Raw genomic sequence first — 16,566 nt, 5'->3', positions numbered from 1 at the left:
TTACAATGGCCCCAAAAAGCTGTTCCATAGCGAATATGAGATTCGATCAATGCAAAGTAAGCCATTCTAGCTGTAGTGTAGTGTAGTTCATTTGGTATCACTTTAATAGCCTAACATCCACTAGATACTTTTTTACTCAAATGAGATACATGTTCTTTAAAATTTAATTTATTGTCTATGTGAATGTTTAGAAATTTAGTGTGCTGTTTGTTTTCTATGTAGTGGTTATCTAAATCGTCTAGTGTACATTTGAAAGTAACTATGTAGTTTTGTTTTGTTTGGGTTCAAGCACAAGGAATTCGCGTTACACCAGGCTTGAATTTTTTGAATATCTATTTTCATCATATTTGATAGCTGATCAATTTCTTTATTACTCCATATAATAGTGGTATCATCGGCAAATACAGTAAATTTTCCTGCGATGTTAATGGTTATTAGGTCATTTAAGTATATTAAAAACAACATCGGTCCTAAAACAGGCCCCTGAGGTACTCTTTGTTTTATGTCACTGAGATCAGACTGTCCACTTGATGTTTTCACCACCTGTCGACGTTCTGTCAAATATGAACCAAACCAGGTCAAATTTGTTCCTCTTATCCCATAATGGCTGAGCTTCCGCAGCAGTGTCTCCTGATCAAAGCAATCGAAATCTTTCGAGAAATCACAAAACACTGCTGCAACAGCCATGCCATCATTTACGCTAGAGTATGCATTCTCTAGAAAAGAGAAAATGGCATCTGTGGTATTTTTTGAACTTTGAAAGCCGAACTGAAGGCTAGATAGCACATTGTTTATTGATTAGTCTTTTTTTCACCAATCTTTCAATAATTTTTGAAAGGGTCGATAATAAAGAAATGGGCCTGAAATTTGAGGGGTCTTCCAGATCTCCGCCCTTATGTAGTGGAATAACCATGGCTATTTTCAGACATGTAGGAAATATATCATACCTAAATGATTTATTAATTCATTCAACCAAAACATGAAATGCACGTAGAGGTAAATTTTCAAAAATTTGTACATCCGTATATGTAAGAATAAAGTTGTCGACAACATTTACATTTTTTATGTATTTCATTTTTTATGTATTATGGCTTTTATGTTCTACTTTATTTTTCACCAATAGAGCAATAGAAATCATTGAGTTCTTTTGGAGCTAGATTAGTTTTAATGGGATTGGCCTTATTTTTACCCCTAATATCATTCACTACAGCCCAATTTTCTTTTGTTTTATTGTTGGCTGTTCTGATTCTCTCTGCATAATATGTATCTTTAGCCCTTTTGATAATTTGCTTATAAATATTCTTATATTTATTAAAGTATGTTAAGAAATATGTATTATCGGTATACTTCTTAATTGTATGTAGTGATCTTAAATTTTTCCCTGAATTTTTTGTACCAGTTGTAATCCATTGTTTCTTTTTTTTTTATTTTCAGTTTATACACAGGGAAAGATCTTTCAAAAATGTCTGTCATAGTATTATGAAAAAAAAAATAATGGTTCTTCATCATCGAGCAAACTATTCCAGTTGATTATTTCACAACATTCTCTGAATTTATTGTAGTTCTTTCTGCTATAAATTCTACCATATCTATGATCACAAGAGTGTTTGATTTTCATAAGTACCTTCACATATAAAGCCTCGTGGTCTGAAAGACCGGAGGAAATAACCGAACAGAAAACATTCGCTTCATCTAAATTTGAGCCTAGATGATGATAGCACGACCAGCTGTCGAAAGCGCTCGCAGATAATGAAATAGAAATCATAGAGCTTCAAATCCTTTTTGTAACTTACATTAATATTAATGTATATATATATATATATATATATATATATATATATATATATATATATATATATATATACATATATGTATATATATATAATTTCTTGGTTTTTCTCATTTTGTCTCCAATCGAGGACCGCCTGCCCGTTACTGACGGTGCCTAATAGGCTGAAACAGCTGTCTACCGGTGGCTCTTAAATTGAAATCAATATCGACCACCCTGTAGATTTCTATAGGTTGAACAAAGCCTGCAAAAACGGTAACTAATCTTTTATCAAGTTTTTTTACAAACTATAGGTTTTCGGCTAAAATGAATAATCTGAAAGTGTCGAGTTTGTACATTCTATGCAGTTCTTGCTCAGCAATTAAACTGGAAATATTGTGCTTTAACATGGAACGCCATCACTTACCATTGGCTGAGATGAATAGAGCTGTAGGGCTTCTTCAAGGTGGCATGCGACAAACTGATGTAGCTCTTCGTTTGGGGGTCTCCCAAAGTGTTATCAGTCGATTGTGGCGGCGTTTCCGTAAAACTGGCAGTCCAGCCGAACAACATCCAGGGCGAGGACGCGCTTCAACTGCAGTTCAAGACCGATTTTTGGTCTTAACCGCAAGAAGACAACCGACAATCACAGCACCTGAGTTGGTTAACGTGTTGCAGCAGACGCACCAGGTAACCATTGGTCGTGATACTGTCAAAAATCGACTGCATGAAGCAGATCTCCACAACAGAAGGTCACTTAGATGTCCACCTTTGTAGAGAGGCAATCGCGGTAGAAGATTAGAGTGGTGTCAAGAACATCAAAACTGGGATGCAAATGATTGGGCCACAGTTTTGTTTACAGACGAATCCAGATTTGGATTTCATCCAGATTCTCGTCGAGTAAGACTGTGGAGACGACCTGGAAATAATGAACGTTTGAGACACGTCCAGGAAGTCCACACATACAGAGGTGGTACAGTAATGCTATGGGGCGGAATCATGATCGGCGGCAGAACCGATCTCGTTTTTCCAAATCGCTCCCTCACAGCACGACAGTACCTCGACACCATTCTTCTACCTATCGTCCGTCCGTTTGCTGGTGCTGTTGGTGAAAACTTCCACATAATGCACGATAATGCTCGTCCACATGTCGCGCGTCTAGTGACTGACTGGCTCACCAACGAAGGAGTTGATGTATTGCCATGGCCAGCACAATCACCGGACCTGAATCCCATCGAGTATGTGTGGGACATGCTTCAACGAAGAATTACTCCGCATATGGGGAACATTCACATAACGTTTCAATTGAGAGAGCTGTTAATCGCTGAATGGGCAAATGTACCTCAACAAGACATTGACAATCTCATTTTGTCGATGCACTATAGATGTAGGGCCGTAATAAACCAGCGTGGAGGCCATACTTTGTACTGATTCCAATTTTTGTATTATGATTTTTTTCGGGGTGCCAAAGAAGAGCCATATTTTTTTTTAGTTTTGCTTATATGCTCACTCAGTATTTTTGACCATTTAATAAATTTTGTTGTAAGTTACATTCGTTTAATAATCACCCGTCAACTTATATATATATATATATATATATATATATATATATATATATATATATATATATATATATATATATATATATTTCGACAGTTGGTAGTACTGTCATCTTCTAGGCTTCTTTATATATAAATACATCGTCAACGTATCTGAACCATTCTCCTCTTTCATCATGTGTTTTTATTATTGTTAAGATTTTCTCATCTATGGTTTGCAGGTATATTTCGGATATAATGCTAGATAGTGGGGATCCCATCGCTAGTCCATCTGTTTGTTTATAAATTTTTCCTTCATATTCGAAATAATTTTGATTGAGTATTGTATTTAGACTGTGTTCCATCTGGTTAATGTAGGTTTTGTCTATGTTTTGGTGTTTTAGTTCATCAGATATGATGTTTATACTTTCGTTTACTGGTATGTTGGAGTACATGTTTTTTATGTCGAATGAGAATAGTTTAGTGTTCGGGCTGCTGACTGACCTTTGTCGTTGAGATTCTGTCTGTGAGTTCCATTGAATTTTTGACGCTGTGTTTGTTGTTTCTGTTGATTTTGTTTTTCAGTTCATCGGCTATGATTTTTGAAATTTTGTATGAAAGTGCTTTGGTAAAATTGATAACCGGTCTTATAGGTTTATTTTCCTTATGTATCTTTATCTGTGCGTTGAGTTTTGGTGCTTTTGGGTTGTCGACTTTGTATCTGTTCAATGTTTTGTTGTTGAAGATCTGTGTGTTGGATTTTATTAGGCTATTAATTTGTCTTTCAAATTTTGTGGTTGGATCGTGATTCATCGTACTAAAATCGTTTTCCGTTATGTAATTGTTCACTTTCATACTTAATTCCTGTTTTTCAATAATAACTGTGGCGTCACTTTTGAAATAGTTCATCATAGCACTGATTAACTAGTTAATAATTTTGAAATGGCAACTATTTATTGTAGACAAAACCATATCCTTGGTGGTGTGTGTATACTTGTAAAAAAGGTATCAAATATAAGGAAATGCTAGATATTGAAAAAATTTCTTCGGAATGTCAAGTTGAAATATGTAATATTCACTGTGAGGTAAAGAGCTTAAAAATGTGCATTATAACCAGTTATAGATCTCCAAATGGCGATGTGAATCTATTTATTAATTGTTTTATTGCATACACTAAAACTTGCTGAGCTTAAATCTGATAACATCATTTTGTGTGGAGATTTCAATATAGATTATCTGGTGAAAGATACTAATGCCAAATTAATGATGGATCTATTCAACTCATTTCAATTAGAAACTAACTTGTTAGGTCTCACAAGAATATTCACCAACATCAATAACCATACCAGTTGCACCAGTATGGACTATATGGATTGAAATATCTCCAGAATCGCCAAGTGAGTAATTAGGCTTAAATTCGCAAATCGCACCGATAAATACCGATCGGCGCACGCAAACTGTCCTGCAAGCTAGCAATTCAAATCCACATTTCTTTCTCACTACTGGTCAGTTGATCAGTTACTGCTGTGAAAGGAGTGTTCAGTAAAATGAATCAATGTTAATTTTTTACGTACAGACGTGGGAAAAAATGGTAGTCCAGTAACTCTCAATGATCTGTACTCCTTATTGGAAACATCTTCTTAACGTAATGAATATATTGCGGAAGATTATAGAGACAGAAAATTTCTAAGCAATCAACTTAAATTAGCACGAATTCAAGATCCCGGAGCAACATTAAAAAAAATCTTCTATACTCTAACCATAACTCTTATTCTATCGACTCACTCAAGGCGAACCCAAAACATGAGCAAAACATGGAGCTTTACGGTAGATAGTATTTATAAGCCACCTAAATTGAACCTAACAAATTTTCTCAATGAATTTGAAAACAGTTTGATTGCATACAATTTGATGAAATCATCTGTATGGGCGATTTCAATGTGGATTTAGCAAATTTCAATAGTTTTTCTGTTCGGAAGTTGAATGAATTATTTATGAGTATTGGGTTGAAGCAGATGGTTAACTTTCCTACAAGAATATCTCAGAACACCTCTTCTATTTTAGACCTGATAATTGTTTCAGATCAGTGCCAAGTTCCAAAGTGTAGTTCTCTTCATGTTCCACACATATCTGACCATGACTTGGTTTATTTTACCCTCAACCTGATTAGTGAAAGTGAAAGCAAAGAATATTACTGGAGTTTTTCCCCAACACCAAATCGTTATTTTTACACCTCGGCACGTGTTTTGATCACCAAGTGATCATCTTCAAGAGGAAGATAAAACTAATTACTACTCAAAACTAAAGCTACTTATACTAATCAGGTACATCATACAGGTAGGTAATCAGTAATACCACCCATACAAGTGTACCACCCTAAATGAATTTTACAATTGGCTTTTCTATTATTTACAATATGTCCTTATGTATGTTTAAATGTAACAGCTATATGTAGAACAATTTTCAGCTATATAAAATTAGTTTCACAATATTGCCTATCTAAATATATTTACAATGTGTCTTTTTGTAGTAATCAGTAAACCCAACAATATTATTTCAACAAGCTATATAGTATGCTATTTGGTATTGGTCCGTTGTCGTTATTCATAATATTATGTTTACTTATTTCCACACTCTCATAGGCATCTAGTTGCCTGTTGTTATTAACTTGCCTAACTAATCTTAAAGAACTGAAGTCTATGGAATGGTTTTGTTGCAAAATATGATGGGCGACTTGTATGGGTGGTATTACTGATTACCTACCTGTATGATGTACCTGATTAGTATAAGTAGCTTTAGTTTTGAGTAGTTATTAGTTTTATCTTCCTCTTGAAGATGATCACTTGGTGATCGAAACACGTGTCGAGGTGTAAAAATAACGTTTTGGTGTTGGGAAAAAACTCCAGTAATATTCATTACTACACCAAAGGTTCCAAACAGTATATCACAAGTAAAAAGTGAAAGCAACAAAATAATTAAGTACCAAGACTTTAAAAATATTGATGAAGATCAATTATATTTACAGTTAATTCCGTGACACCATATTTATGGCTTGAATACCATTGACGAAAAAGTAACCTTTTTCTACGAGAACATGAACACCTTACTGGAATTACAGGCGCCCTTCAAAACAGCTTTCATTAGAGAAAAACATAAACCGTGGATTACCGGCAATATTAAAACTATGATGAGAGAACGCGATAAAAAACTTAAAAAATTCAAACGAACCAAGAACATTCGCGATTTTGAAGAATACCATAGAAATTTCACTAATAAATCAGTAGAGAGGGAGAAAAAAGTGTATTTGAATTTTCATATAAGCAGGCATACAAATAATGCATGGGACACCTTAAAAAAAAATCAACATAAATTCTAAGAAAAAAACCATATTCCAGATCATCTTTCAGATGTGAATGACATAAATGCTTTTTTCCTAAACTCAATTCCCACTGCCGGTGCAGGCTAGGACTTTGAACAGTACTACAGTGGTCGACTTACTGGTCCCGATGTAAGTTGGAGTTTTAGCAGAATCAAGAATAACGGCATTTTCAAGTATTTACTGGCAGTAAAAACAACGGCTGCAGATGCTCACGGTCTCAACATAAGTTCATCATATTATGTTGTCCGTTCATAATTGAATATATCTGTCACCTTTTGAACTTCTGCATTGAATATTCAGTATATCCAACTCAGTGGAAATTGGCTAATGTAATCCCATTACCGAAATGTGAGGTTGTCAGTGAGCTCGAAGACCTGAGACCAATCAGCATTTTACCCGTCGTCTCAAAATTATTAGAAAGAACTTTGAAAGATCAACTTGTGGAATTCTTGAAAACATATAATATTTTGCCGGATACTCAATCTGGATTCAGAAAAGGACACAGCTGCGCGACAGCTCTTCTGAATGTGACAGTGTCTTCCAGGCAACCGACTCGGGAATGATTACTGTTCTAGTTCTCTTAGACTATTCGAAAGCTTTCGATACCCCAAATCATTCTGCTTTGAAACATATTCTACAATATATTGGACTCTCAGAAGAATCTGTTGTTTTTTGATAGCTATCTAAGTGGTCGAAAGCAACGAGTTGTACTCAATACTAGGGTTTCTCAAACAAGAAAACTGTCATGTGGGGTTCCACAGGGATCCATTTTGGGACCAATTCTCTTTGTAATTTTCACAGCGTTTTTCAAAAATGTTGTCTCGCATTGTCATCTACAAATGTATGCGGATGATACTCAGGTGATGTTTTCCTTCCACCCTTCAGACATAGTGAATGGTTGTCAGAAAATTAACGAAGACCTCGATAGAATTTTCAAAATATACAAAGATCATTCTCTCTCATTGAATCCAAACAAATCTAAGGCAATGCTGTTCGGGAGGCGAAATGACAGACTTCTTCGCTAAAAAAATGGTTGTGTTACTATCAATAACATTCCTGTACAGTTTTGTGATGTGTTGAAGAATCTTGGGCTCTGGATAGATTACTCCTTACGATTTGAAAAGCATATATCGGAATGCATTCGTAAAAGTATCTGGAAACTGAAAATTTTGTTTGGATCTCGACCAACTTTGAATTTGAATCTTAAAAAAAATGCTTTGCGAGTCTCTACTTCTTTCTACCTTTACTTATTGCGATACGGTATATAGCTCTTGTCTTACGGTAACATCTGCGCAAAAAATCCAGAAAATCCAAAACTACTGTCACTACTGTATTCGTAGGCGCCAACCTATCAGTCATAAGCTACGAGAAGGGCTAAATATGAAATCTCGCCGAAAACTTCACTGCTCCACCTCATATCATAAAATAATTACTACCCAAACTTCCTCCTACTTTTATAGAAAGATTGTGTTCCGCACTGATGTTTACAATTTTAATATAAGATCGACAGGTACTATAAACTTCGACAACCCTATTCAAGGTTATCAGTCTGTGAAAATTCACCAAACCATATTGGTATCAAGTGTTTCAATAAAATAAGAGATTTGATAGATGTGAATCTGAATGACATTCTATTCAAAAATAAATTGAAAAACTTTCTTCTTGAAAAAGTATTTTATAATGTTGAAGACTTTTATAATTCGTGATATCTCATAATTGTAAGACTGACTATTGTATGTACAATTTATCTGGTTTGTTTCCGATTAACAACTTATTTGTAAATTACCTTCTTTTCTTTCTTGACTAGTCTGATAAGTGTTATGTATGTGTATGTATAATGCCTTGTATAACCTTTGATTGATGAATAAATTCTATTATTATTAATCCACAAATCATCATTGATTGAAAGAAGTTTTTCCTATAATATATCGGCCACTTACAATGCTATTCCAAATGATTTTAAGAATATGAAACTCTCCTTCTGAATAAAGAATATTATTATATTATCATTAATTTATCTAAAGAACTTCATGATTGTGAACTAATCCAACCGAATATTGCAGATGATTTATCCCACATATTGACTTTTAAAAAACAAAGAGTAACAAGTAATGAAAAGGAAAATTCAGTCAAATCTGTTCTGGTAAGACAACTTAATGCATGCAGCATTAATGAATTATGAAATAGACTCAGTAGTACAATTTGGTTTCCAGTGTTACATAATGTCTTTCTATTGGTGCTTCGATGCCTCTTGTCCTGAAAGACAAACTGTTGTCAATAAAGGCATAAAAATTGCTGGATTTCCATTGCTGTAGCCTAGGAAGAACAACAAGTGACGTGTTCCATATAATTGTAACAGATCAAGAAGTCAACCCTAGCAATATGGCTTTATACAAAAGTAAATTAAAAGAACACAAAAAAAAACCGTTAAGCAAAATAATATGGGCAACTTTTTCACAAAAATTAAGAATGCCAATAACAGAACTAAAACAATCTGGAATATAATAAACAGCGAGTTGGGAAGAAAAAAAATCTTGTACCCTCAATTATAAGTCAATTAGTGTTGAAGACCCTCCTGTTATAACAGAACTATTTGCTCATCATTTTGCAAATTCTGTTGAGACTGCAATTTGTAGTTACTGAGGTCAAAATCTAACATTACCTTGTACAGTCAGTACCAACATTAATATAGTACAACCGTTTGAAAATGGACCAATTACTGAACATGAAATTCACGCTGCATTGAAGTTAATGAAAAATAAAAACTTGAATGGAGGAGATGATCTGTCAGTAATAGTCGTTGAAGAAATACTTGATCTTATTGTAATTTCCTTTATTTAACAAACAGTTTAACAAAGCCACAGTTATTCCTCTATTTCAAAAGGAGGTAAAAATTGAATGGATAACTATTGACAAATTTCTTTATTCACCCTCAAAACTGTTTGAAAAAGTGGTGGCTACTAGAATAGTTAATTACCTAGATTCAAATAATTTGATATGTAATAATTAACATGGATTTTGAAAAAATCGTTCTTTAGAAACAGCAGGTTTCAACTTTGTTAATAACATATACTCTAAAATTGATGTCATTAATCTTGTCATAAGTATTTTTTGATCTGTCAAAGGCATTTGACACTGTTTCACCAGATTTTTTATATATAAAGTTAGTTAGGCTTGGGTTTCCACATGACGTATTATCTTAGTTAAAATCCTTTAAGAGTGGTCGTCGTATGACTGTCAAATAACAATATGTACAAGGAATATTACGTAATATTAGGACTTCCTCAGGGATCAGTATTGGGACCTTTGCTTTCTGTGATTTTCTTTAATGATCTCTTGCTATATTTTGATAATTGTTATATAACTATGTTTGCAGATGATACCATAATGACAATTACTGGGGCTACACTAGAAGATATACTAACAAGGGTTAATATGTTATTGATAGATTCACTTCATGGTGCCAACACAATCATTTGATATTGAATACCTCTAAATCTGTCTCAATGATTTTTTATGATTGGAAAAATAACATTCTAGAGGAAATTGACCTTACTGATGAAATAATGATGACACGTTATGTAAAATTTCTAAGAGGAACTGTATTGGATGAATCTTTAAATTGGGATCTACATATTGATAGTGTCTGCAATATACTTTTTTGCCATAAAACAAATGAAATTGTGTATAGATACACGGAGACTCTTAACCATATACTTTGCAGTGGCCTATCCAAAGATTTCTCTAAATATTGTGTCAGGAAAATGCGGTAGTGATTTCAATAGAATATTTGTTGCCCAAAAACGTATTATAAGATCAATTTTTTTATATGGATTATTACGATAATCTCATAAGGGAAACTATATATATGCAGTTCCATGCATATATATAGTGAAATGTGTAACCTATATAAGAAACAATCTTGCATCTTTTGGCTACTCATAATTATAGTACACATCATGGTGATACATTGAAAATACCCTCTCAGACTTTGCAATAAATTGCCTTATTCAATTAAGGAGTCTGAATCTTATGAAATATTTAAGAATAACACTGAAAAATTCTCATTTTAAAATTATTTTTACAGGATTATTTAGGATAATATTTCTTTAGGATCATGATTCTAATTATAAGATACTCAATATGTACTTGTCCTTTCTTTAACTGTGGTACTCATACATCATGTGCTTTTGTGATATTTATGTTTCAGTTTTATTTATATATGACAAATTATAATTTTAATTGTGTATATATTATGTAGTGCAATTATTGACTTACCATATCTTATCTACGTTGAATACTGAAATGGTTAATGAAGATAGATAGATTGAATAGACGAAAATATATATTTGCTATACCATTTTAATGCTTCTAAAATTTCAAAATGTGTGAAATGTGTAAACTATAAACACAAACAAAAATGTTATAGGTTAGTAATTTTAAATCTAATTTTGGACAGAAATCGGTGTATCATAATCACAATATAATACACAATTTCTGATAAAATAAAGAAAATCACAACTATTCCAGAATACAAATATGTATCAGTCAGAAAAGTGTTTTGAGGAACTGAGCTTAGGGGTACTCAGGACAATGAATATTGGATATTCTCAATATTTTATTCATTATTATCACCTATTTCATATGTCTCATATTAATTTAAATTTCTTATCTTGGCATATCGATGGCCTAAGATGCAAATGTCCTAACTTCACTTTATGCCGAAATCGAGCTTTCGCTGCCCTCTGGTAGTCAAACGACCACTCATCTATTGACAGTCGTTCTATCATCAAAATACGACTCTTCGCGCTCAAATATACGAAACGCGTTTGGCGAATCTCCACTGCATTCAAATTCAATAAGTAAATTGCCGAACTCCCAGTTTCAACACAGAGAGCAAAGTGTGTGTGCATTTCTTCTCTTGTTATGTGTTAAAATGTACGTTCAAAAGTGAGTTTTATTCAATAATATTATTCAAAATGAATCTTGGTGATTTATTAAGCATACAAATAATAATTTCAGTTGAAATATCTAGTAATTGAATTGAAGGGGTTATGTTTTTAGGAGTGATGAATTTTTGGGAAAGAAAGTTTTTGACTTTCTACTACTCCATCTTGAAACAAATAAAGGGATGAGGGAATCTTCCAAAGAAAGGAAGGAAGTAATCAATTTGAAAATAAGTAACTCTATACATGGATGTGTAGATCATACAAAGAAGTAACTTTCAGGCACAAACTGAAAGAAAGTCTTCCTGAAACAGCTACTTTCGTATAAACATTGAATTACACGAAAGAAAAAAAAATTCTTTCGAAAGAAATACTTCTATATGAACACTGAATTATACAGAAGAAACTTTTCTCTACTCAGTTTGTATTTCAAACATTCGTTGTGGAATAAAAATCAGATATCATTCACATGAGTTCTACTTTGAATGAATGGTAATAAATTGCACTTACATGGAACACTGTCACCCTCACTGGTATACACCGATGTTTCGCCTTAAGACACTTGCCTCAAGGCTCTTCAGTACCAAATTAGATAACATTATAGAAAACACACACAATTCATTCATGAATTACGATTTTTTATGTCACGGAATAAGCTTGATCTGCTTATGTCATTGATGACATCATAATGACATTCATTCACCTATTTGATTCAATCCCAGCCAAGAGGAATTTCATTTGAATTGAGGGGGTTATATTTTTGGGAGTGATTAATTTTTGGGAAAGAAAGTTTTTGGCTTTCTACTACTCCATCTTGATACAAAAAAAAGGGATGAAGGAATCTTCCAAAGAAAGGAAGGAAGTAATCAATTTTCAAATTGATTACTTCCTTACGAACAAAGAGAGTGACATGGAAACCGATTCCAGTGGCAAAGAAGATCGAGCAGAAATGCCAAGAAATGAAGGAGCAGCTGAAATTTCTCTGAGAAAGCGCAGAAAAAGAAGACATGTAGATCGAGCAACCTGGAAAAAAACAAGAATAAATTGAATAGACAATCTGGAAAGGAATATTTTGGAAAAAAGAAGCAGGAGGAGGAATGGGATTTTAATGTACTGAAAGGAGCCAAACTGATGGGAGCAAGGTGCAACTGTGGGGAAAAATCAGCCTTGAAATGTAAAGTAATATCAGATCAACAGAGGATAAAAATTTTCTAAACATTTTGGAAACTTTCGTGGAAGAGAGAATTTTTCTCTTAACACTAGTTGAAAAACTGCCAATCAAGAGAGCTAGAGATCGAAAAGTTGAGAACGAATCAAGAAGAGAATTTTCATACGTATATCATCTAGAAATAACTACTAGAATCAGGGTATGCAAAACCATGTTCTGCAACACTTTCTTTATTACTGTCAGAACTGTAGGGCGTTGGATGATTGATAAGCATAAAAATAGCAGCGTATGTGAAGATACCAATGAAACTGAATTACCAATGAATCGAAGAAAGGTTGAAGTAGATGCGAAGAAAGACAATCTCACGAGTTTCTTCAACAGTTTACCAAAACTAGAATCGCATCACTGTCGTAAATCAACCAGTAAGCTATATCTCGAACCGAATTGGAAATCGAAAATGGAACTTTATAGATTTTACAAGGATAATTGGTGTAAGGAAACAATTTCATCACCTATATCCATTGCGACCTTCTCTAATACATTCGATGATTTGAATTTGTCTCTATTCACACCCAAGAAAGACGAGTATGATATTTGCGTCAGTTATAAAACAAAAAACATCGATGAAAATACCTACCAGCAACATTCAAAGGAAAAAGAGGTGGCTGGACAAGAAAAAATTCTGACAAAACGGCTGAGAACACGGAAGTTTTTACAATGGATCTGCAGTCAGTTCTTTTGAGCCCTAAATCCAACGTTTCCTCTTTATATTATAAAACGAAATTGATAGTACATAATTTCACAATTTTCAATTTGAAAACTGAAGATGGGTTCTGCTTTCTATGGCATGAAGGGAACGCAAGTCTGTCTTCAAACACGTTTGCTTCAATCAGTTACCAATTCCTAGAAACCCACATCCTACCCGAAAGAGATCGCTTTGATAAAATAATTCTGTACAGCGACGGGTGTAAATGCCAGAATTGAAATGCTCTACTTTCTAGTGCTCTTTTTAACCTCGCCAAACAAACAAAAGTAATTATAGAACAAAAATATTTAGAAAAAGGGCATACACAAATGGAGTGCGACTCAATGCATTCCACTATCGAGAGAAAACTTAAGAAGAAAATTATCAACGTTCCCGCGGATTATGTGGAAGTATGTGAAACTGCCCATATCAATCCAAAACCATACACAGTAAAGTACCTGGATCACACTTTTTCAAAAATTTCCAACATGTTCAGATTATCAAGTCTATTCGACCAGGAAGAGCAAAATGCGATACCACTGTGACTAATATAAGAGCACTTCAGTATAACGAAAATGGCATCGTGTATAAAATCTGTCATTCTGAGACCTGGAAACAATTACCATGCAGATTCAACAAGAAAGATAAGAAAATTGCAAAAAACGATCAAAAGGCGATCCCACTGTGACTAATATAAGAGCACTTCAGATAACGAAAATGGCATCATGTATAAAATCTGTCATTCTGAGACCTGGAAACAATTACCATGCAGATTCAACAAGAAAGATCAGAACATTTGGAATTATAATGACTTGCCACTGATGTATCCTAATCCTATACTCATAAAAAATGAGAAATTTCAGGATCTCATAAGCCTCAAAGTATTCCTAAAGAAAGACTATCATGTTTTCTATGATAGTTTACCACATTTGTAGAAGTTCACTATTCTTCAATTTCAGTTTCAGAGTTGTATGAATAAAGATAACATTCTTGTATATAATTTTCCATTATTATTTCCTTCACAGATATGAAGTAACCTAACTCCACAATAGTGCCTACACAGCTCTTGAATATGGCCTATCTCCTGTATTTAATGGAAAACCTTCACTTTATCATGAGAAAAGTCATAACCCTAATAATATAGTATTAATATCACTTGACAGAAAAAAAATCAAGTTTCACTTTATTGAGGAAATGAGAAGTTTTTTGTCTCTACTGTAAAATTTGTATTTTTGGAGTTAGGACATTTGCATTTTAGGCCGACGATATTCGTTTTTATATATCTTTTTTTTTTTTTTCAATATTATTTTCACTTTTTGTACCAATCGATTTCAATAATCTAAGAATTATTTCTTTTTAATGAATATTTGTGATGTACTGTTTGGAACCTTTGGTGTAGTAATGAATATTACTGGAGTTTTTTCTCAACACCAAATCGATATTTTTAACACCTCGACACGTGTTTCAATCACCAAGTTATCATCTTCAAGAGGAAGATCAAACTCAATAACAAGTCAAATGTTTGTTTTGCATAATTGCCATTTTTCTGAAGTAACTGTGTATCCAATTGAGGTATATATTCACAGTTTCTCAACAATATACAAGACATAAGAATTATGTTTTATATTGCATTACCTTAAGTATTGTCGACCTTGAAATAATTTTTGTACTCAAATTTTCTCAAGTCAAGGATATTCCAGCCTCTCACAATCAGAAATCAATAATTTGTGTCAGTACCAACCAAACAAATTAACACATTTATTAATGTTTCTTTGTTTCCAGTTCTGATCGTTTGATAAATGAACAAATATCAATAGCAGTGGAAACCAGAGAGCACTTATCAAATCAACGACAAACCATGAAAAGGTTGCAGACCCGGTTCAATGATATTTCCAATAGGTATCCATTGATCAACAGTGTAATTCAAAGAATCAACATAAGAAAAAGAAGAGATTCAATCATTATAGGTTCGATAGTTTCATTGTGTACCATTTCAATGTTGGTTTATGTTTTCAGTTAATAGGATATATATATATATATATATATATATATATATATATATATATATATATATTTGTATTACATTATTGAAAAATTATTTATATTTGTTACATGCTTGTTTTAATCATATAGTGAGTGACACATCAAATCAAATAACCACAAACAAAAGGTCAACTTCAAAAAATCAATTGAATTTTATTCCCTATATTGAATTACACAAATAACACAGTATGGATAGAACCTCTGTGATTCTTGTAATACATAATAAAATATGCATATGTTCCATGATAATAATCGTAGAATTTTTACAATAAATATTATTTTAAACACGTTTCGCTACAAAGTAGCCTCATTAGATACTGGTGACCAGTAACTGATAAGTGAACAGTAACTATTGTGACAATTCTATAATTATCATCATAGAGAGTGTTATTAAGTAACTGTCAGTGTATTCATATGCATATGTTTCAAGTCAGGCAACTGATCACAAAAATTGTTTCTGTAAACCCAAATATTTACAGACGTTGTATTGTGAGTCCAAATACTAACAGAACTTGTAGTTTTATTATATAGATCCAATATTCCATATCTAATTGTATTTTTGTAGTGACTGACAACTGCTCAAATTATAGTTTTTTTTTTTGACAATCAGAATTCAATATACAATGGAATTAAATCAAATGAAATTAAATCAACGAAAAACAAACTATTAATAAATATTCTTCTTCAGCAATACTCCCCGTAGAATGGAATACTTATTTCATTTTGAGAAGGTCAATTTATATTTGAAATGATTTTTTATTAAGGATTGTTACCTTCTACAGATCTATAAAATAATCAGAATATTAAATTTAAAAATCAATACAAATGTGGAAAGGGCAAAAAATTACTGCATTTGATTAATTAGCTTTTTGAAAAAAAATATAATTTGTCAGTAACTTGAATTTATAAAATTTTGCATATAAAAATGAATATATATCATCTGGTAATGTTTTAAAGACTTTCCATTTTCTTTATCCAA

At 32.9% G+C, this 16,566-nt stretch overlaps 1 protein-coding gene across 1 annotated transcript in view; it reads left to right on the top strand.

The window, feature by feature from the left end:
• The window catches only part of Gos28 (golgi SNAP receptor complex member Gos28), a 48,019-nt gene extending 32,364 nt beyond the window's left edge, over window positions 1-15,655 (top strand). The window contains exon 4 of the mRNA XM_074178507.1: window positions 15,327-15,655. Within this exon, the coding sequence (XP_074034608.1) occupies window positions 15,327-15,564 (238 nt within the window). The 3' untranslated portion in view covers window positions 15,565-15,655. The remainder of the gene's footprint in view (window positions 1-15,326) is intronic.
• The last annotated feature ends 911 nt before the right edge of the window (window positions 15,656-16,566 follow it).

Source organism: Leptinotarsa decemlineata, unplaced genomic scaffold (assembly GCF_025532065.1).
Source record: "Leptinotarsa decemlineata unplaced genomic scaffold, Ldec_3_MD MMD2_tig00003902_RagTag_RagTag, whole genome shotgun sequence".
In the NCBI taxonomy this organism is placed as follows: domain Eukaryota; kingdom Metazoa; phylum Arthropoda; class Insecta; order Coleoptera; family Chrysomelidae; genus Leptinotarsa; species Leptinotarsa decemlineata.
Note: the sequence above shows the minus strand (reverse complement) of the source record. Positions and strands in the feature narration are given on the sequence as shown.